The sequence below is a fragment of the Rhinoderma darwinii genome, chromosome 2 (assembly GCF_050947455.1).
Source record: "Rhinoderma darwinii isolate aRhiDar2 chromosome 2, aRhiDar2.hap1, whole genome shotgun sequence".
Lineage (NCBI taxonomy): Eukaryota > Metazoa > Chordata > Amphibia > Anura > Rhinodermatidae > Rhinoderma > Rhinoderma darwinii.
The window spans coordinates 58,924,212-58,946,542 of record NC_134688.1 but is presented as its reverse complement, the minus strand read 5'-3'; the positions used below and the strand labels follow the sequence as shown (position 1 = coordinate 58,946,542).

Below are 22,331 nucleotides of genomic sequence, written 5' to 3'. Positions count from 1 at the left end.
TCATGGAAAATATAGATATTTACTAAAACAGACACGTCAGGAGAGCTGCCAGGGCATCTTTATAAAGGTACCCCCCCCCCAAAGAAAACAAAAAATAAACAGTTGTGTGCTTGTTTTTTAGGTTTTGGAAATTATTTTACTTATTAGATAAAATCTAAATGAATACATAAAGTGTTGTATACCATTCTGAGTTGCGGCAGTGGCAGACCGCAGGTAACTGCAATTACGTTAGGAAGTTTTAATTGTCGTGACCCTGAATTCACAGTATACTGGACTGGCCTATTGATACATTTACACATTATTTGTAATTTAAGAGGGACACCTGCCATCACTAAGGACCGTATCACAGAACAGGTGCCTGTCACTACACATTTAGCTGAAATACTCTGTTTGTTTCACTAGTTCTTATTAGTAATTTGTTATACGGAGTCACAAAATTGACTGTATTGTCACTAATAACCACAAGGTGGCAATGGCCTCCTCTGTAACTGTAATATGTTAGGCTCTGTTCAGACTGTGTTTAGGGGATATATGCCCAGCATGCATGTTTATCAAACATATGCCTAAAGGTGGCTATACATGTTGGCTCAATGCTTATTCGTCCAACAGCTATTCCTTTCAACCTTCCTATACTCATGAACGCTCAGCTCGCCCTGATTCTGCTTTCCCCCGACATCTGCCATTGGGGAAGAGTCATTGGGGACACCCCCATACACATAAGGCCCAATTCCCATCATGTTTTTGACCTACATTTATCGTTTACACTAGAAAAAGTTCCCAATATATATGTTAAATGTAGGCTGTGATGCTTAACAGTGGCATACGTCACCCATAGACTATTATTGGAGAACGTTTAAAGGGTAACTAAACTTTTAAGAAACGTGTGACATGTCACGACTTTTGATCGGCGGTGGTCCGAGCACTGAGACCCCCATGACGTGTCAGAAGTTTTTTAAAAGTTTATTAAGATTTCAACATATTCTTCATGAATTCCTTTAACCCTTTCATTATGTATACGTTAAACGGATCCCATAATAGTTTATGGGTGACTAAATCTGCAGGGTCCGGCGGATGTTCATCTAATATGTAGGGGCATCTTTAGGCCAAATTCAGATGAACGTGGTATACGTCCATGTGATGGCCGTTAAAACAACGGCCGTCACACGGACACATGTATTTCAATAGGGCCGTTCTCACGGCTGTTGTTTCAACGGACCGTGTGAAGGGTCCGTTGAAAAATAGAACATGTCCTATATTGTTCCGTTTTCACGGCTCCCTTGACAGACTCAAGTCTATGGGGATACGTGAAAACTGCCTTTTTTCACATCCGAGTTTCGCCACGTTCGTCTGAATTCGGCCTTAGACCTATGCAACTATATAACTATACAATTGTGCATTTCTTTATTATCCTGAAAGTGAATTGTATATACTATTTGTATGTAATAGTTGCCAGAATAAGAATATCATTCTTCTAAAATCCTATTTGTGCCCCTACATTGCCTATCCAACAGGGTGTAAATAACTGGGCCCTTATGCAGAATCTGGATTAGGGGCCTTCCAACCAATTGCTTACCATTTATAGTACTAGTGTCCAACTATGTGGCAAACGGGCTATTGGGTCCGCCAAGGCAACAGAGCCCCGGTGAAAGAGCGACCTCTATGCCCCTTATATCTACACCCTTGCTGGTCTATGACAATGTCATCGATCCCATGAAACACCGCCCATATGTGTCACTGATCCTCACTTCTCCCCTTGCTCTGCGACCCTATGATATCTTATGTGTTAGTTTGTACATTGTCTTTAATTGAAACAATATATTAACGTTGTTTATTTCAGACATGGACGGCGTCTGACCTCGTGAGCTGCAGATACAAATCCCAAATTTATAATGCACTTGGATTAAATTCAATTCATCCTATTGTTTTATTCTGCACATTACAAATCATTCCATTGTATAATACACAGGTTAGTTACTGTATTCGTTTGTAGCATTTTCATTCTCAAAGCCAATTTATAAATAATGTCACAAAGCAGCGCTCTAATCCTAGCCGTATAATACAGTCATATAACAGAAACTAGAAATACTTTTGGAATTCAATCATATAAAATCTCTGCAAATGGCTGTGGAGAAAACAGAAAATGACTGGATGTGACTAGTCAGACGATGGATATGTGAGAACTGGAAATACACAATGAACATGGGATATAATGTGCGGTCAGAACAAATCCAGCCAGTCGGAGACATTACAAAGTCTACACTTGTATGCAGCACACAATATATAGACATATATATATATATATATATATATATATATATATATATATATATATATATATATATATATATATATATAGTGGTCAGACATCGAAATTTCAATTTAATGACCACAATCTGATGTCTATTGGGGTCTCCAGACATCTGCCATTGAGTATACAAGGATTTTTACTTGTCACATATTTTGTTACCATTCGAGATAAGCGGCACAGTCAATGTTGTGCAGCTGCTTATCCCATGTTCTATTGAAATAACACGTTGGAATCCGGGGTGATAGCTGACGGATGAACACTCTATGGTCTCTGTTCACACAAGCAATTGTCTCAATGTTAGTCTGTTCTATCATTTTTACAGAAAAAGGTAAAGAAACATTTCAATAAATGTCCCCATTGGTATTGATGTAAATAGACCCTGACTCTATCATGTCGATGTGTCAGCAAGTTCTTCACAGAAGTTTAAATTGATTTGTTATTCACGGTTTTCCAAATCTCTGCTTGTTGTCATTCAGAAGGGACATTCATTGTTTACTTCCAGTGGATACAATTCTGTCCATGGTCATGTGATGGACACACAGGTGCTGGGCTCGTTACACAAACTGTAACGAGCCATGCACCTGTGTGTCCATCACATGACCATGGACAGAATTTTATCCACTGGAAGTAAATAATGAAGTTTCCTACTGAATGACAACAAGCAGAGATCTTGAAAACCATAAGTAATAAATACAGAAAGTATATTGGAAAATTGTATAACTTTTAATTATACAAAAATATTATTAATTTGCTGAAACCGAAAAAAAAACCTTAAAGTATTTAATCATTACCATAGCACTGAAATGCGTCAAGACAACTGTGCTGTAAAATGCACCTTTTTTATGGGACAAATCCATTTGGTTATATGGGACAAATCCATTTGCTATATACCATCTGTGCTCTCATAATACTCTTATATGGTTTTATGCTGATATAGGCCCATCCCGGGACCGGAGGAGTGAAGGGCAACAGGATCTTCCCCCTTGTTTTCCAATGTTGCCTATTGAGAGGTACACACCACGCACGTAGGAAGGGAATGGGGTAAACCTGAGCTGGGCCCCTTGGCCACAGCCACCCGGGCAACCCCTGGTGCTCTCTGTATGATATGCACATCATTGTATAGAAATAACCAATAAAATAATTAATTAGTGGATGCTGTAATAAGCTAAAACAGAAATCACAGTCTGGTTTGAGCGTACATAAGAGTACATAAGAGTCCAGTTGAACGATGCAGATGTTTATAAGAGATGATCCTTTTATTCCTGCCATCCATTATATACCCTACTGCGGAACACTTTCAATATGTATAGTGTGATACATTGTCAATAACTACTACATAAAGCATAGGTCACATTTACATATAATAGCCCGGCCCACAATGTCCATTCCTTAGCCCGATCTATTTTATCTAAGTCTATTGAGTTCAATATACTGTAATACTTTAGAGTCACCAGTCACATTTTATCTCTATCGTTTTTCGGCTTGTCTGGAGGATGACGTAGAGCTGGCTTGTGAGGAGGATGATGATGAAGTTGGCAGAGGAGGTGACAGCACCAAGTCCCTGGTGGGCGGTGTGTTGCCCGTACTTTGAGACTCATCTTTTATAATATCAGCAGAGGACACCACAGAGTCTTGTTCTGGGTCACTTCCTCGACCTCTCTTCTTGTCTTCTTCCTTCTTCCACTTCATCCTGCGGTTCTGGAACCAGATCTTTATGTGTCTTTCGGTCAGGTTCAGCATGACAGCTAACTCAACTCTCCTAGGTCTCGAGATGTACTTGTTGAAGAGGAATTCTTTTTCAAGTTCTAGAAGTTGAGCTCTGGTGTAAGCTGTCCGTGTTCTCTTATTTTCTTCTTGTTCCATCATATATGAGCCACCTACAATGGAAAATAAAAAAATGTTACAGTTTATTTAGGATAAGGCTCCAAGGTGACATGTAACCCCAATGTTCCCCTATGGGGGAAAAAAGTTGTGGGACAATCTCGAGAATTCCAACATGGTTTGGGTTCATGCAATAGTCACTAGTCACCCATTACTGTGACAGACAAGGTAACCCTTGATTTTACCAGTAACCAAAAGTCACTGAGGAGTCATAGCCTTAAAGGAATACTCCATTATTATTATTTTTAATCTTGGCCCCTGTTTGGACAGTAGACCCGGTAAAAGGTAGGGCAGGTAATCCTCTTACCGGTCGCTTTATTGCCAAACTATCTTCTTAATATAAGTCTCATAGGAATGCATTGTGAAAGTGACTTCCGGTCCACACAGAAGACGCTGCAGAATTCGGACAGTCACGGTGTGCGTCACGTGACATAACGGCGACCCAGAGAAGAAAGTTTAGAAATAAAGTAAGTAAGAGGATTACCTGCCCTACATTTTACTAGATGTACTTTCCAAACGGGGGTCAAGATTGATTTTTTTTTACCGGAGTGCTGCTTTAAAGAGGTAACCTTAAAGTATAAAAGGAAAAACCCCACACAAATGTTAAAACCTAAAGCTTTCCATACATCATACGTAAAAATCTTCAGATTTCTACCATTTCAGCTGATCAAGAAAGAATAAATGTTTGACCGCTGTTTGCTGAAAAGGGGATTTGCTATGTCAAAGTTTTTTGGGTCACTTATCATGTGAAATGATGTGTATGACATAACAAGCTGATCAAGACAGATTTATCTCCATGTGTGTATGTGCATTATAAGTTTTCCCCTAAATTTATGTGAAAACGCGTTCCCTGATCGACTAGTTTAGTCTGGTATGTTGATGTAGGATCGCTCATATGAATCATCCAATGTATGATTGATCGGCCTCATTGAAGTCAACTTTTATCCGTCTCATTGACCAGGGAGTCTTGTAATAACTTACCTAAGGCTTTAAAGGAGGAAATCCACCTTTAAAACACTTGTCTCAGTGACATCAGTCACATTCCTTTTCTGCCTGCAGGGTCACTGAAGATTAATATTAATGTGTTGGGCATTATATGGTTAAAATCTATGGGCATATTAGTGTGTATGTCGGCAGATATTCCCAGCTTTTGTGCCGACAGTGCACACCAAACGTGGTGTGAATATAGCCTTATATATTACTAAAGAGGAGCTGCAGGATTTTTCTTAATATAAAGTACCTGTGGAAATTGTCTTATAATCTTTTTTTCCCACACTTACTTAGCTGCTTGCATTTTATGCTCCTTATATCATTCCTGTAATAAAAATCCACACTCCATGACTTTTGTGCTTGTACACAGCCAATATAAAAAAGCAGAGCTGCAGTGTAAAGCACGGAGCAAAGCAGTGTTCTGAGTCTTTAATAAAACAGGAAAAAGATTTCAGACTACCGTAGATGTCTACAGACAGTGCAGTGAAGCTGGAGTCACTGATTATAGTTTTGCATAGAGCAGAGCTACAAAGTGGACAAGACTGAAGAAAATATATAATATAGTAAGCCCTGACAAAAGATATTTGTAAGACCACAAATGCGCTGCTACTCTAACCCTTGACTCCAAACTAAGGCTGGGTTTACTCTGACGTCCCAATAAAGCGGAGTCCCCTTTGATCCCCGTTTAGCTCAAAGTCCTATACCGTGACCATTTACATAGAAATAGTTGTCACACGTAAATCCGGCCGCAGCGCCCATCAGATACATTTACATCTCCCCACAATCAATATGTCTTCTAGAACCTTGGACTTTCCAGGTTAGTTCCTTTCTCATTTCCAACTAAACCTGCATAATCTAGTTTCTCATTCTCAGCAATTACACTTTAGTATTTATTGATTGACTCTAAATAAAACCCCGGCGCCTATGTAATAATCATTTGTCAAGTCTGACTTATGTTTTATTAGATTTGTCTTGGAAAGCTCAATGACGCAAAACATGAAAGTTCACACAGTATCTGGAATACTATGAAACATGTATCAATTGCCTACAATTACTGTTATGCCATCATTTATAGCCAACGGCAAGTATAAGTAAACAAAGTATGACAGCATCTAACCATTCAAGGGGCATTACGGGAAATACAATTTATCAGTTATCCTTTTGATAGGGGATTAATAATAGATTGGTGGGGGTACGACCGCCGCCACCCCATCAATAAATAGGGACCAACCCCCCACCAGCACAACCGCGAAGGAGGAGCATGTATGCCGGTGGTTAGGACTGCTCGCTGCCGCTCCACACAACTCTATGGGAGTTACAGCCTAGTAAGAGCTCTTGGCCAACTGCAGAACAAAATCTTATAAAATCTGTAAGCTTTATTTGGAGTCTTATTATTTCTAATCTTAATCTTTTAATGTGAACTTCACAATCAATTAAAATATAAGTACCCTGACAATTAAGTTACAGTACGTAACATTATCCAGAGTTACTAGCTTTCTAATATACATTATGGAGTATAATTTAAATAGGGGCAAATTCTGAGCATTTTTTTTTATTTTTTACAATATATCTTTATATCGGTTAGAGCTTTTTTTTTTATAATCTAGAACTCCAAACCTATGACTTCTCTTCACAGTAGAGTGAGCAGACCCTAAACTCCTTAAGCCACATGTACCACGCTGCCATTAGAACTAACAGTGTCCGTTCCTTACCTAACCCAGTAAAACTATACTGGCTATTAGGTATTGGTCACTTATGCTAAGGCGTCCCCTGATTAATCTACACCTAACCCATGGACGAAACGTGAAGGGTGTGCGATGAAGGATCATAGGGGTGGTAACCAGTGGGTATGTCCCCTGTGCACTATTGGACTACAGCTAAGACCTGTATGAACACCCCTGTTACGTTGTCTGTGAGCGACTGAAAATGTAAGATTGTTTTATTACTAGAGTACCTTGTAATTTAATGTGAAGTTTGACTGTTTTCACAATACTTTCCTACTCACATCTTATTTGACCCAGTGGCATCTATTTAGATGTAATACACTATAGAATTTAAAATGAATTAGGCCTCGTTCACATCTGTGTTGGAAGCTCCGCTACAAGCCTCCGTCGCAGATTCGGTCAAGACTGCCGAAAAAAATTGTAAAACCACAGACACAACGATGGAAACCCAATGGAACCCATTAAAGTCAGTGGGTTCCGTCTGCCGCCGGTAGCAGCCCCACGCTTCAGGTTATTCCCTTGTTCTGCTCCTCTGACGGAACAGAACAGCGGAATAGTAAGTGAAGATGTAACGAGGCCTTATTAAATAGTTTAGCTTTACACCTTATTAAAAGTTAGTTTTAGGAAATATATTTTTCACCTATGCTGCTAAGTGATTTGAATTTATTTTGGGGATGCCAGCCAAATCCCTCTGAATTTAGGAGCAGTTTTTTAAGCATTTGCTTTTTTGTGTTCTCTTCACACAACCAGAGAGTTAAGGTGCCCATATACATCAAATGACGATTTTGACCAGACAGGCCCATTATCTGATATGTATAGGGGTGTCCACATTTCCCCCACAACTGCAGGTGTCGGGGGAAAGAAGGATTTGACATGTTAGATTTCAGGAGGACCGATCCTTTGTACCTACAGGAAATAAGCTGCTGCCATAGGTGACTTGTAGAAGCTTATTCCCCTCTCCCAATGCATGTTTATGCAGGAGTTGGTAGGAATAGCTGATGACCAACCTCTCAGACCCGCACCTATCTACCCAATGGGGATCCCCCAATGCCATTAAACATGGTGAGACGGCCTTTGTCCACCACATACAGTCGGAGAGTCAGTGCAGAAGTGGCCTTGAATTCCGGAAACAGTCAAGCTCGCTGTGCTACCCTGTTTCCGTAACCAATGTAAAGTGGGTGCTAATTTGTTTCATAGTATACTGTATCTTTATAGGGCTCGGAGGTCTGTTTTTCTGATACAGAACTCAAAATTCAAGACTTCTCCTCCCACAGCCATTAAGTTAAATAATAAAATTCCGGCTGTCTACAGTAACTACTAGGGGGAGCTAAAGAGCTTTTCCGAATAAGGATTTATCATTCAGTTGAAATAGAGCTGTATAAATCGATCTGCAGCAGCTCCTCCTAGTGGCAGCTGTAGGTAGCCAGTATTCTATCATTTACCTTTAAAAATACATGATAAAATTAACTGGTTTTGAATTTTGGATCAATTTAGTTAAAAAAAAATGATAAATAGACTATGGGTAGATCAAAACCACGGCAGATTGTATGGCATTTATAGGTTGTTTGTAGTGTTCGCCAATTAATGGACGACAATCAGAAACAACATTTGTATTGATATGTTTTGTCTTACTATTATCTCATGTCTATGGCCAATTTTCATGAGCTACTTCTCACTGAAGTCTTTTGACATTGTCAAAGTCTCATAAGAATGTATACAGGGAGTGATGATTTTCATAAAAGTAAAGACAGAATGAATATAAACTAAAACTTCAACTGAAGCAATTATACTGCCAGTGAGGAAAAAGAGAAAGACTATCAGGGAAATGATAAGCTACTTTCTTTAAAAAGCATTTCCCCCAAAATTCAAGCTTAATCTTATGTGCACTAGAATGTAGTAGCAAAGCCTCCAACCCATCCCCCCTCCTCCACCACCACTATCCTCTTTTTAACTGGCTGCCCATAAATCTCCAAATGATCCTAATGTATATACAATGTGATACGTTGCAGTCTTCCATCAGAGTTGTACATCGGGAGGTCCTACCGATGCACGCCTTAAATGTAGGCTGTTAACCTGATATAATAAAGGGCATAAAACTGAGGGAAAGGAGGAAGAGAACAAATGATCATTAGCCCCGACAGGAACCGCATGCTGTGTGATCTATGTCAGAAGCAGCAGCACAGTCAGCTTTGTACAAGAGTTACACAGACTCTTTAGCACTAAAATTATTAGCTTTTTTTAATGAAGTCTATTTAGAAAGTTGCTTCATTTGGCATTTAGGAAGAAAAGGAACAATAGATAAAAATGAGTGCAAAGTTGTCCATAGCATTTAAGCTTTATATCCACACTCTCACTAAATCCTGACATCTCTAACTCCAAAACTGATGAAATGCTAGTCCACACGCTGAAAAGATCTCGGATAGACCGCTGCAACACCCTCTTTTGTGGCATACTGACTAAAAGAGTTACACCTCTTTAATCTATCCTTAAGTCCCTGTTCACACAGAGATTTTTGCAGGCAGAAAAATCTGCCTCAAAATTCAGACTGGAATGTTGAGGCAGATTTTGACCTGCCTGCATGCTGTTTGCAGCGGGGTTTTTTTTGCGGCGTTTTTCGTCCGCGCCTATTGAGCCCAGCGGGCAAAAAATGCAGCGAAAAATGCTTTCTCTGCCTCCCATTAATGTCAATGGTAGGTCAGAGACGGAAACGGCTGAAGAAAAGGCATGTTGCTTCTTTTTCCTGCAGGCGTTTTTTTCTGCTTGTGGGAAAAAAACGCCTCCGCCTCCCATTTTGCCACGGTTTCCGCTGCAAAAACAGGGCCTAATGGTTATGGATACCTTTGACATTGAATAAATTAAGGAAAATTGCAGCCTGAAACTTTTTTTTTAACTCCGGGTAACTAGCATATAAAAAAATATGTTAGTTACCTGAAGTTAAATAAATTTTCATTACCTCATTTATTTTCAGACCCTCTAATATTCAGTTTGCAACCTGCTCCAAGTTTCAGACTTTTCCCATGTGTCCCTATTAGTAATACATTCTGGATGTGAGGTCTGTAAATATAGGATGCTGCTGCCTTCACTAGCTCTCATGTATCAGCACATCTTCATTCATGTACTGATTTCCCCTTCCACAGTGAGAGCAGAGAGAGCCAGCACAGTCAGGAGCAGTGTAAGCCCTTATTCACACGACAGGGTTTCCCGGCTGGGTGACGGCCGTTCATAAAACGGCCGTCACCCGGCTGCTGTAGGAACAATAGACCCCTAATGGGGATATTCACACCACCGATTTATTTTGAAGGCCCGGGAAACCTGGCCGTCAAAAAATGAGACATGTCCTATTTTCGGCCGTTTACCCGGCCGCCCGGCTCCCATAGAAGTCTATGGGGCCGGGTAATACACGGCCATCACCGGAATGTGTCCCGAGTGATGGCCATGTATTCCTTCGCTCGCTCCCTCCTCACAGCGCAGAGTGCATGTGAGGAGGAGGAGTTGAAGCCATTCGGACAAATGCCTGTACGCTGGAGATACACTGTGTGGCAGGGCCCGTGTGTACAGCAGGTGGAAGGGAGCACTGCGCTGGCTCCCTTCCCCTGCTTGTTTTAAAAGCGCCCTGGCCCGGCGACACCTTCCATGGCCGATGGCGCTGCTAGCAGCTGCTGTTGCTGCGGCTGCTACTATTGAAGCGACGCCACTATAGCAGAGCAGGGAGGTATCTCCCTGCTCTGCTATGTGCTATGTGCTAGGCCCAATTTAGCTCCCTGAAGGAGCGGAATCCCCGTGTGTTCGGGGATTCCGCTCCTGGACAAAGCGCTTGATGTCTCTGTCCATATCTGGACAGTGACATCAGGGGAAACTCCTGAAGCGGAATCCCCGAACACATGGGGATTCCCCTTCAGGAGTTGCCCCTGATGTCACTGTCCAGATATGCCCGGCCCGGAACGGATGCAAAACTAATGCAAACTGGCCGGGAAAAACTACCGATTTCATCGGCCGACACTTGGGCTCGGGCAGGACCCTGTAGTGTGAATAAGGCATAAGGCTCTATTCACACGACAGGGTCCCAGTGTCGGCTGATAAAAACGTCAGTTTTGGACCGTTTTTCCTGGCCGTTTTGCATCCGTTCCGGGCCATGTTGCAGTTTTTAACAGCCGATTTTGCATCAGTTTTTTTCCCTGTCCGTTTTAAAATCGGATGAATTTCATTTGTACATTTTTTGCCACACACTTCGCTCTGCAGATAATGCCACACACGGCCCTCTGTAGATACTGCCACAGCCCCCTGTAGGTAGTGCCACACAGCCTGCCTGTAGGTAATGCCTCACAGCCCCCCTGTAAGCAATGCCACACTGCCCCCTGTAGGTAATGCCACACAGCCCCCCTGTAGGTAATGTCACAAAGCCCGCCTGTAGGTAGTGCTACAGAGACCCCTTGTACATAGTAACCCCCCCCCTACTTTCCTGTGGGGGATGGCTCCAGGAGAAGTCCCTCACTTCACTGTCCATATATGGACAGTGAAGGCAGGGACTTCTCCTGGATCGGAATCCCCAGACACAATGGTGGGGATTCCGCTTCAGAAGTCCCTGACGTCACTGTGTCCATACATGAACAGTGAAGCCAGGGACTTCCTCTGGAGCGGTATCCCCGACCACATCGCTGGGGATTCTGCTTCAGAAGTCCCTGACGTCACTGTGTCCATATATGGACAGTGAAGCCAGGGACTTCTCCTGGAGCGGAATCCACGGCCACATCGCCGGGGATTCCGTTTCAGAAGTCCCTGACGTCACTGTGTGCATATATAGACACAGTGGAGTCAGGGACTTCTCCTGCAGCGGAATCCCCAATCCCCGACCACAGTGTTGCCGAAGCTGTGGCCGGGGATGGGGGACTCCGCTCCTACAGGGAGCAAAAAAATACCCTATAGCTTAAGGCTCTATTCACACGACAGGGTCCGAGTGTCGGCCGTTTTGTTTTGGTCCATTTTGTTTTGGTCCGTTTTTTCTTGCCAGTTTTGCATCCGTTACGTCTCCGTTCCCGGCCGTGTTTCTGTTTTTAACGGCCGATTTTGACTCGTTTTGCATCCGTTTTTTTCCCTGTCCGTTTTAAAAACTGATGAATTTGATTTGTACATTTTCTGCCACACACTTCCCTTTATAGATAATGCCACACCCTGCCCTCTGTAGATAATGCCACACACTGCCCTCTGTAGATAATGCCACACACTAACTTCTGTAGATACTGCTACAGCTCCTCTGTAGGTAATGTCACACAGCCCCCCTGTAGGTAATGCCACACAGCCCCCCTGTAGGTAATGCCACACAACCCCCCTGTAGGTAATGCCACACAACCCCCCTGTAGGTAATGCCACACAGCCCCCCTGTAGGTAATGCCACACATTCCCCCTGTAAGTAATGCCACACAGCCCCCTTGTAGGTAATGCCACACATCCCCCCTGTAGGTAGTGCCACACAGCCCCATGTAGGTAATGCCATACAGCCCCCCTCTAGGTAGTGCTACACGGCACCCTTGTACATAGCCCTATAGATGGCACCCCCTACCTTCCTGTAGTGAAGTCAGGGACTTCTCCTGGATCGGAATCACCAGCCACAGCACCGGGGATTCCGCTTCAGAAGTACCTGACGTCACTGTCCATATATGGATAGTGACGTCAGGGACTTCTCTTGGAGCGATATCCGAGTGGCAGCTGTTCTTTATACGTCCCCATAGACTTCTATGGGAACCGTGCGGCCGGGAGAACGGCCCAAAATAGGGCATGTCCCTACCGGGCGCTCAAAAAATCACCCGTGTGAATAGCCCTACTTGGGGGTCTATTGTTCCTACTGTGGCCGTCACACGGCCGAGAATCCCTGTCATGTGAATATGGCCTAACATCGGATCTACAGTTGCAAGAAAATGTGAACTAATAACACACAAAGGGTAAGTTCACACAGAGTTTTTTTACACGTTTTTTTGACGCGGAAACCATGTCGGAGAACGCACCAAAAATGGCTGAAAATGCCTCCTATTGTATTCAATGGGAGGCGGAGGCGTATTTTTCCCGCGAGTGGAAAAAACGGCTCGCGGGAAAAAGAAGTGACATGCCCTAACTTCGGGTGTTTACTCCTCTGACCTCCCATTGACATGAATGGGAGCAGGGCCGCCATCAGGAATTTCAGGGCCCCCTACAGCTAAATTTTCGGGCCCCCCTATCGTGGCACCGCCTGTTAACGGTACTCCGTCCAGTACTATATCATGGTACCCAGGGCCGCCATCAGGGGGGGTATTAGGGGTACTGATGTGAGAGGCCCGGCCAAACCTAATTGAAAGGGGGGCCCGGCAAACTGCCGCGACTTGCCTTTGGTAGAAAAAAAACAGGCCCCTGCAATGGGGCCCGTTTTTTTCACCAAAAGAATGTCATGAGCTGCGGGCCCCCCTTTCAATTAGGTTTGGCCGGGCCTCTCACATCAGTACCCCTAATACCCCCCCTGATGGCGGCCCTGGGTAGCATGGGGGCCGTCAAACACCGCCGCACCCGCAAACTCCCGCGCATGCGCACCGGCGACCGCCTGGAACCGCGCACCGAATTTTGAGGCAGATTTTGACCTGCCCACACTATCTTGCCGCGTTTTTTGCCTGCGGCGATTGAGGACAGCAGACAGAAAACGTAGCGAAAAATGCATTTTCTGCCTCCCATTGATTTCGATGGCAGGTCAGAGGCGGAACCGCGGCAAGAAAGGACGTGCTGCTTTTTCTTTTTTCCGCGACTGGCTCCCATTGATTTCAGATTAAATCAATGGGAGGCGGTTTTGGAAGTTTTTTGGTGCTGATTCTGACGCAGTGTCCGAGTCAATATCAAGGGCCAAAAACTCTGTGAACTGGGCCTTATTGTTAGGGCTTATTCAGACGAACGTGTAATACATCCGTGCAACGCGCGTGATTTTCACGCGCCTCGCACGGACCTATGTTACTCTATGGGGTCGTGCAGACTGTCAGTGATTTTCACGCGCCTCGCACGGACCTATGTTACTCTATGGGGCCGTTCAGACTGTCAGTGATTTTCACGCAGCGTGAGTCCGCTGCGTAAAACTCACGACATGTCCGATATTTGTGCATTGTTCGCGCATCACGCACCCATTGAAGTCAATGGGTGCGTGAAAATCACGCCCAGCACTTCCGCAGCCGTATAAACTATGAATGAAAACAGAAAAGCACCATGTGCTACAAACATACAAACAGAGTGTCATAATGATGGTGGCTGCGCGAAAATCACGCAGCCACGCATCATACGCTGCTGAAACACGGAGCTGTTATGGACCTTTTGCAAGCGCAAAACGCCACGTTTTTGCGCGCACAAAAAGCACACGCTTGTGTAAATCTGGCCTTAGGGTAGGAACACACTAGGCATGAACACTGCAGATTTTATGCAACACATTTTATTGTGGATAATCCGCAGCGTATTACAGTCGCAGCAGAGTGGATGAGATATGAACAAATCTCATCCACACGCTGCAAAAAAAATGGACCTGCAGTGTGGCTTTTGGCTTTTTAAGCCGCAGCGATTCAATGTATTCTGTGGGATCGCTGCTCCTCTGTTGCGGAAATGCTGCGGTTCTGCCGCAAAAATCACACATGAGAAAAAAAAAAAAGGCACTTTTTTAAATTTATAAAAAAGTTTAGACTTGCCCCGGCCGTAGTCCTGGTGACGCGATCCTCTATTCTTAGCGCAGCCCGGCCTCCTGTCATGACGTTTCATCCCATGTGACTGCTGAAGGTCACATGGTCTACAGCGTCATCCCAGGAGGCGGGGCTACGTTCAGAAGAGAGAGATGCGTCACCTAAACTATGGCCAGGGCAAGTCTAAACTTTTTTTCCCTGCAGGATTCCCGCAGCGGACACGCCTCACCAAACCTGCGCCACTATTTGGTGCGGTTTTGCTGGCAGAATTTCCTGCGGCTACCGGGGCGGATAAGCTGTGTAGTTTTACTCCGCATATCCGCCTAGTGTGTCCCTTATGATGTCGCTCCTGGAGCTGCTGCCGGTCTCTAAATAGGCAGTTGGTTCAGTAGAATTTGGAATTATTTTTTTTCGTGAACCAGCTTAAAAAAATACAAAACTTTTGTGTTAGGGCCTGTTCCCATCACTGTTCGCTTCCGTTCCGGGGTTCCGTCTGTGGTTTCTGTCGGGTGAACCCCGCAACTGAAAGTGAAAGTGACAGCACAGCTTCCGTTTCAGTCACCATTGATATCAATGGTGACGGAAACATCGCTAATGGTTTCCGTTCGTCACCATTCCGGCTGGTTTTCGGACGGAATCAATAGCGTAGTCGACTGCGCTAATGGTGATGGAAACGGAAGCTGTGCTATCACTTTCACTTTCCGTTGCGGGGTTCACCCGACAGAAACCTCAGACGGAACCCCGGAGCGGAAGCGAACGGTGATGTGAAGAGGCCCTAACACAAAAGTTTTGTATTTTTTTAAGCTGGTTCACAAAAAAAAATAATTCCAAATTCTACTGAACCAACTGCCTATTTAGAGACAGGCAGCAGCTCCAGGAGCGACATCATAAGGGACACACTAGGCGGATATGCTGAGTAAAACTACACAGCTTATCCGCCCTGGTAGTCGCAGGGAATTCTGCCAGCAAAACCGCACCAAATAGTGGCGCAGGTTTGGTAAGGCGTGTCCGCTGCGGGAATCCTGCAGGGAAAAAAAAGTTTAGACTTGCCCGGCCGTAGTTTAGATGACGCATCTCTCTCTTCTGAACGTAGCCCCGCCTCCTGGGATGACGCTGTAGACCATGTGACCGCTGCAGCAGTCACATGGGATGAAACGTCATGACAGGAGGCCGGGCTGCGCTAAGAATAGAGGATTGCGTCACCAGGACTACGGCCGGGGCAAGTCTAAACTTTTTATCAATTTAAAAAAGTACCTTTTTTTTTTCTCATTTGTGATTTTTGCGGCAGAACCGCAGCATTTCTGCAACAGAGGAGCAGCGATTCCACAGAATAAATTGACACGCTGCGGCTTAAAAAGCCAAAAGCCACACTGCAGGTCCATTTTTTTTGCAGCGTGTGGATGAGATTTGTTCTAATCTCATCCACTCTGCTGCGACTGTGATACGCTGCAGATTTTCCACAATAAAATGTGTTGCATAAAATCCGCAGTGTTCATGCCTAGTGTGTTCCTACCCTAAGGCCGGATTCACACGAGCATGTGCTTTTTGCACGCGCAAAAAACGTGGCGTTTTGCGCATGCAAAAGGTCCATAACCGCTCCGTGTGTCAGCAGCGTATGATGCGCGGCTGCGTGATTTTCATGCAGCCGCCATCATTATGACACTCTGTTTGTATGTTTGTAGCACGTGGTGCTTTTCTGTATTCATTCATAGTTTATACTGCTGTGGAAGTGCTGGGCGTGATTTTCACCCACCCATTGACTTCAATGGGTGCGTGATGCGCGAACAATGCACAAATATAGGACATGTCGTGAGTTTTACGCAGCGGACACACGGACACACGCTGCGTGAAAATCACTGACAGTCTGCACGGCCCCATAGAGTAACATAGGTCCGTGCGAGGCGCGTGAAAATCACGCACGTTGCACGGATGTATTACACGTTCGTCTGAATAAGCCCTAACAATAAGGCCCAGTTCACAGAGTTTTTGGGCCTTGATATTGACTCGGACACTGCGTCAGAATCAGCACCAAAAAACTTCCAAAACCGCCTCCCATTGATTTAATCTGAAATCAATGGGAGCCAGTTGCGGAAAAAAGAAAAAGCAGCACGTCCTTTCTTGCCGCGGTTCCGCCTCTGACCTCCCATCGAAATCAATGGGAGGCAGAAAATGCATTTTTCGCTGCGTTTTTTGTCTGCTGTCCTCAATCGCCGCGAGCAAAAAACGCAGCAAAAAAACGCGGCAAGATAGTGTGGGCAGGTCAAAATCTGCCTCAAAATTCTTTAAGGAATTTTGAGTCAGATTTTTTTTTGCCTGCAAAATACTGTGTGAACAGGGCCATACATAAACAGCACTTTGAGATAATTTACTCACCGTGTCAGAAGAGCTGCTCCCACTCAAGTCCTCTTCCAGGCGAGGTCTTCGGTCCAGACGTCCAGTCCTTCACCTCCAGCCAGGCTCCAGGTAAGTTTTGTCCATGTGTGTCCGCGGCTGCGCGCGCTTCGTTCGCGGGTGCGCGCGCGGCCGATCGCAGGCGGTCTCCAGTGCGGGCGTTCGTGGGTGCGCGCTCGCGAGTGCGCACGCGCGGGAGTTTCCTTGTGCGCGCGATCGGGTGCGCGCGCGCGGGCGGACTGTTTGACGGCCCCCCATGACGAGGGGAGGGGGCCCGCAGCAGCAGCCCGTTTACAGGGGCCCGTTTTTTCCTACCAAAAGAATGTTGCGGCAGTTGCCGGGCCCCCCTTTCAGTTAGGTTTGGCCGGGCCCCTCACACCACTACCCCTAATACCCCCCTGATGGCGGCCCTGAATGGGAGGCAGAGAAAGCGTAATTCGCTGCTTTTTTTGTCCACGGCGCTTAATGGCCACGGGCAAAAAAGACATTAAAAAACGGAGCGACAAATGCAGCGAAAATCGGCGTGCAGGCAGAGCAATATTTGCCTCAAAATTCCAAACGAGATTTGGAGGCAGATTTTCTGCCTGCAAAAAACTCTGTGTGAACCCAGCAAAACAGTTGTACTGTTTATGGCTTTTATTGAGCATATTGAGTAAACATCCACAGTGCAGGGAAAAAGCCTGTAGAACCCCACTTTAGCAATAATCCCCTCCACCAAATTTCCTGTAGCTGCAAATAGGATTTGCACAATGTTGAGGAATAATTTTGAACAATTCCTTAATGCAAATGTGTTTCAGTTCATCATCATGTCTGGGATGTCTTGCGTGCACAGCCTACTTCCGGTCATGCCAATGCATCTCAATAGGGTTAAGGTCAGGACTCTGACTTGTCTATTCTATAACACAAATCCTCTTCTTTTTCAATCACTATTTAGTTACATAGTTAATAAGGTTGAAAACAGATACAGGTCCATCAAGTCCAACGTATAATCTTACCGTGTTAATCCAGAGGAAGTCAAAACCCCCATATGAAGTTGATGCCAATTGCCTCATTAGGGGAAAAATTCCTCCCTGACTCCAAATATAGGAAAGCTGAATAAATCCCTGCATCGACGTCCCATCTCCAGAATCTAGTACCTAGAACCTGTAATATTATATTTTTTTAAGAAAGGCATCAAGGCCCTCCTTTAACTTACTCAAATAATCAACCATCAGAACATCCTGTGGCAGAGAGTTCCATAGTCTCACCGCTCTCACAGTTAGGGGGGATTCACACGAGCGTGTATTCGGTCCGTGCGGGCCGCGTGGTTTTCACGCGGCACGCATGGACCAATACAACTCTATGGGGCAGTACAGACAGTCCGTGCCTTTTGCGCAGCGTTTGTCTGCTGCGCAAAAAGCGCGACAGGTTCAATAACTCTGCGTATTTCGCGCATCACGCACCCATTGAAGTCAATGGGTGCGTGAAAACCACGCAGGTTGCACGGAAGCGAACCGACTGAAACAGCGCACCTGCTGTCAAAAGGATGAATGTAAACAGAAAAGCACCACGTGCTTTTCTGTTTCCAAACATCCAAACACAGTGTCTTTGCGATGAGCGAAGCCGGACAAGCGAACCGAACTCGTTTTGGCCGAACCCGGCAAAAAAATTATCGGTACGCGACGTCAGGAGATAGTCACTGTCCATGGTGCTGAAAGAGTTAAACTGTTTCAGCACCATGGACAGTGACTTCCGATCCCAATATACATGAACCTGTAGAAAAAAACACGAAGTTCTGACTTACCGATAACTCCCGGCTTCTTCCTCCAGTCTGACCTCCCGGGATGACAATTCAGTCCAAGTGACAGCTCCAGCCAATCACAGGCCAAGCACAGGCTGCAGCGGTCACATGGACTGGCGCGTCATCCAGGGAGGTGGGGCCCGATGTCGAGAGGCGCGTCACCAAGGACGTGTCACCAAGGCAACGGCCGGGAAGTTTTCGGTAAGTACGAACTTTTTCTTCAACAGGTTTTTCAATATTGTGTTCGGCATTCACTGTCGAGGGTGCTGAAAGAGTTAGCTCTTTCAGCACCTTGGACAGTGACGGGCGTCGACTAGCCTCATCTCTATGATGGCGGCTGCACGAAAATCACGCAGCCGCGCATCATACACGGATGACACACGCAGCTGTCAGATGTTTTTTGCGCGCGCAAAACGCCGCGTTGTTTGCGCGCGCAAAAACGCAACGTCCGTCTGTATCTGCCCTTAGGGCATGTTCGCACGGCAGCGTCCGTTACGGCTGAAATTACAGTGCTGTTTTCAGGAGAAAACAGCACCGTAATTTCAGCCGTAATGGCATGTGCAGGCGTCTTTCGCTGTGTCAATTACGGACGTAATTGGAGCTGTTTTTCCATGGAGTCAATGGAAAACGGCTCCATTTACGTCTGAAGAAGTGACAGGCACTTCTTTGACACGGGCGTCTTTTTTACGCGCCGTCTTTTGACAGCGGCGAGTAAAAAAAATGACCGTCGGCACAGAACATCGTAAGACCCATTCAAATGAATGGGCAGATATTTGCCGACGCTTTTGAGCCGCATTTTCGGACGTAATTCGAGGCTTAAACGCCCGAATTACGTCCGTAAATAGTGTGTGTGAACCCAGCCTTAGGGTATGTCCACATGGCAGCCTCCGTTACGGCTGAAATTTCAGGAGAAAACAGCTCCGGCATTTCAGACATAATGGCAAGTGCAGGCGCTTTTCGCAGCGTCCATTACGGACGTAATTGGAGCTGTTTTTCTATGGTGTCAATGGAAAACGGCTCCAATTACGTCTCAAGAAGTGACAGGCACAAAAAAATGACCGTCGGCACAGAACATCGTAAAGCCCATTCAAATGAATGGGCAGATGTTTGCCGACGCTTTGGTGCCGTATTTTCGGACGTAATTCGAGGTTAAAACGCCCGAATTACGTCCGTAAATAGGGTGTGTGAACCCAGCCTAAAGAAGAGAACAAATGATCATTAACCCCTAAAGGAACAGTATGCTGTGAAATCTGTGTCAGAATCAGCAGCACAGTCAGCTATGTACAAGTGTTACACAGACTCTTTAGCACTAAAATGATTGGATTTTTTTTTTTATGAAGTCTATATAGAAAGTTGCTTAACCCCTTCAGGACCCAGCCTGTTTTGGCCTTCAGGACCCAGCCGATTTTTTCAAATCTGACATGTGTTACTTTATGTGGTAATAATGTTGGAATGCTTTTACCTATCCAAGCGATTCTGAGATTGTTTTCTCGTGACATGTTGTACTTTATGTTAGTGAAAAAATTTTGTCGATAATTTTGGTATTTATTTCTGAAAAAAAACACAATTTAGAAAAAAATTAGCAAAAATTTGCATTTTTCTAAATTTAAACGTATCTGCTTGTAAAACAGATAGTAATACCACACAAAATAGTTACTAGTTAACATTTCCTATATGTCTACTTTATGTTTGCATCGTTTTTTGAACGTCCTTTTATTTTTGTAGGACGTTACAAGGCTTATAAGTTTAGCAGCAATTTCTCTTATTTTAAAGAAAATTTAAAAAGGCTATTTTTTCAGGGACCAGTTCAGTCTGAGGTGGCTTTGAGGGCCCTATATATTAGAAAATCCCCAGAAGTCGACCCATTTTGAAAACTGCACCCCTCAAGGTATTTGAATCAGTATTCACAAAAAATTAAATTAATTTCTAATACATTTTTTTTTTGTAACACAGAAGGTTTTACCAGAGAAATGCAACTCAATATTTATTGCCCAGATTCTGCAGTTTTTAGAAATATCCCACATGTGGCCCTAGTGTGCTAATGGACTGAAGCACCGGCCTCAGAAGCAAAGGAGCACCTGGTGGATTTTGGGCCTCCTTTTTTTTAGACTATATTTTAGGCACCTTGTCAGGTTTGAAGAGGTCTTGTGGTGCCAAAACAGTGGAAACAACGCAAAAGTTACCCCATTTTGGAAACTACACCCCTCAAGGAATTTATCTAGGTGTATAGTTAGCATTTTAACTGCACAGGTTTTTCGCTAAATTTATTAGAATTAGTCTGTAAAAATGAAAATCTACTTTTTTCTGAAAAAACATAGACATTTTTAATATTTACAAGAAATAATAAAGAAAATGCACCCCAACATATGTAAAGCAATGTCTCCCGATTACGGTAATATCCCATATGTGGTAATAAACTGCTGATTGGACCCACAGCAGGGCTCAGAAGGGAAGGAGCGCCATTTGGATTTTGGAGCATGGATTTTGCTGGATTGGTTTTCGGTTCCATGCCACGTTTGCAACCCCCTGGAGGGACCAAAACAGGGGAAACCCCCAAAAGTGACCCTATTTTGGAAATGACACCTCTCAAGGAATTTATCTAGGGGTATAGTTAGCATTTTGACCACACAGGTTTTTTGCAGAATTTAGTGGAATTAGGCAGTGAAAATGAAAATCAACTTTTTTTCTGAAAAAGCATAGAAATTTTACATTTTTACAAGGAATAAAGGAAAAAAAGAACCACAACATTTGTAAAGCATTTTCTCCTGATTACGGCAATACCCCATATATGGTAATAAACTGCTGATTGGACCCACGGCAGCGCTCAGAAGGGAAGTAGCGCCATTTGGATTTTGGAGCACGGATTTTGCTGGATTGTTTTTCGGTGCCACCTTTGCAACGCCCTGGAGAGACCAAAAACAGTGGAAGCCCCCCAAGTTACCCCATTTTGGAAACCCCCCTCAATGAATTTTTCTAGGGGTACAGTGAGCATTTAGACTCCACGGGTCTTTTGCAGAATTTATAAAAATTAGGTGGAGAAAATTAATATCACAATTTTTTTCCACTAAAATGTTGCATTTTCTCATTTTCACAAGGGATAAAGGAGAAATAAACAACCAATTTTTGTAAAGCAATTTCTCCCGAGTACGGAAATACCCCACATGGGGTCATGCAATTTTTTCATTAGAAATGAATTAACCCTTTCATGACTGATCCATTTTTTGCTTTCTTATTTTCGTTTTTCACTACCCGCCTTCCAAGAGCCATAACTTTTTTCTTTTTCCGTCAGTAGAGTGATGTTAGGTCTTATTTCTTGCGGGAGGAATTGTAGTTTCTATTGATACCATTTAAAGTGCCATAAAAAGTACTGGGAAACTGAAAAAAAATAGGAAAATATAGGAATATAGGAAAAAAATCTGATTCCATTATTTGGGGTTTTCGTTTTTACAGCTTTCGCCGTGCGGTAAAAACGAAAACTACAGCGATTTCGGCGGTTTAAATTATTTAAGTTTTTTACGGTGTTCACCGTGCGAGTTAAATAATGGTATATTGTAATAGTTCGGCCTTTTACGGACGTAGCGATA

General features: G+C 44.2%; 1 protein-coding gene across 1 annotated transcript in view; it reads right to left on the bottom strand.

Moving 5' to 3' along the window:
- Positions 1-3,265: 3,265 nt before the first annotated feature.
- The window catches only part of PDX1 (pancreatic and duodenal homeobox 1), a 44,373-nt gene continuing 25,307 nt past the window's right edge, over positions 3,266-22,331 (bottom strand). Inside the window, exon 2 of the mRNA XM_075850020.1 lies at positions 3,266-4,185. Coding sequence (XP_075706135.1) covers positions 3,776-4,185 — 410 coding nt within the window. The 3' untranslated portion in view covers positions 3,266-3,775. The remainder of the gene's footprint in view (positions 4,186-22,331) is intronic.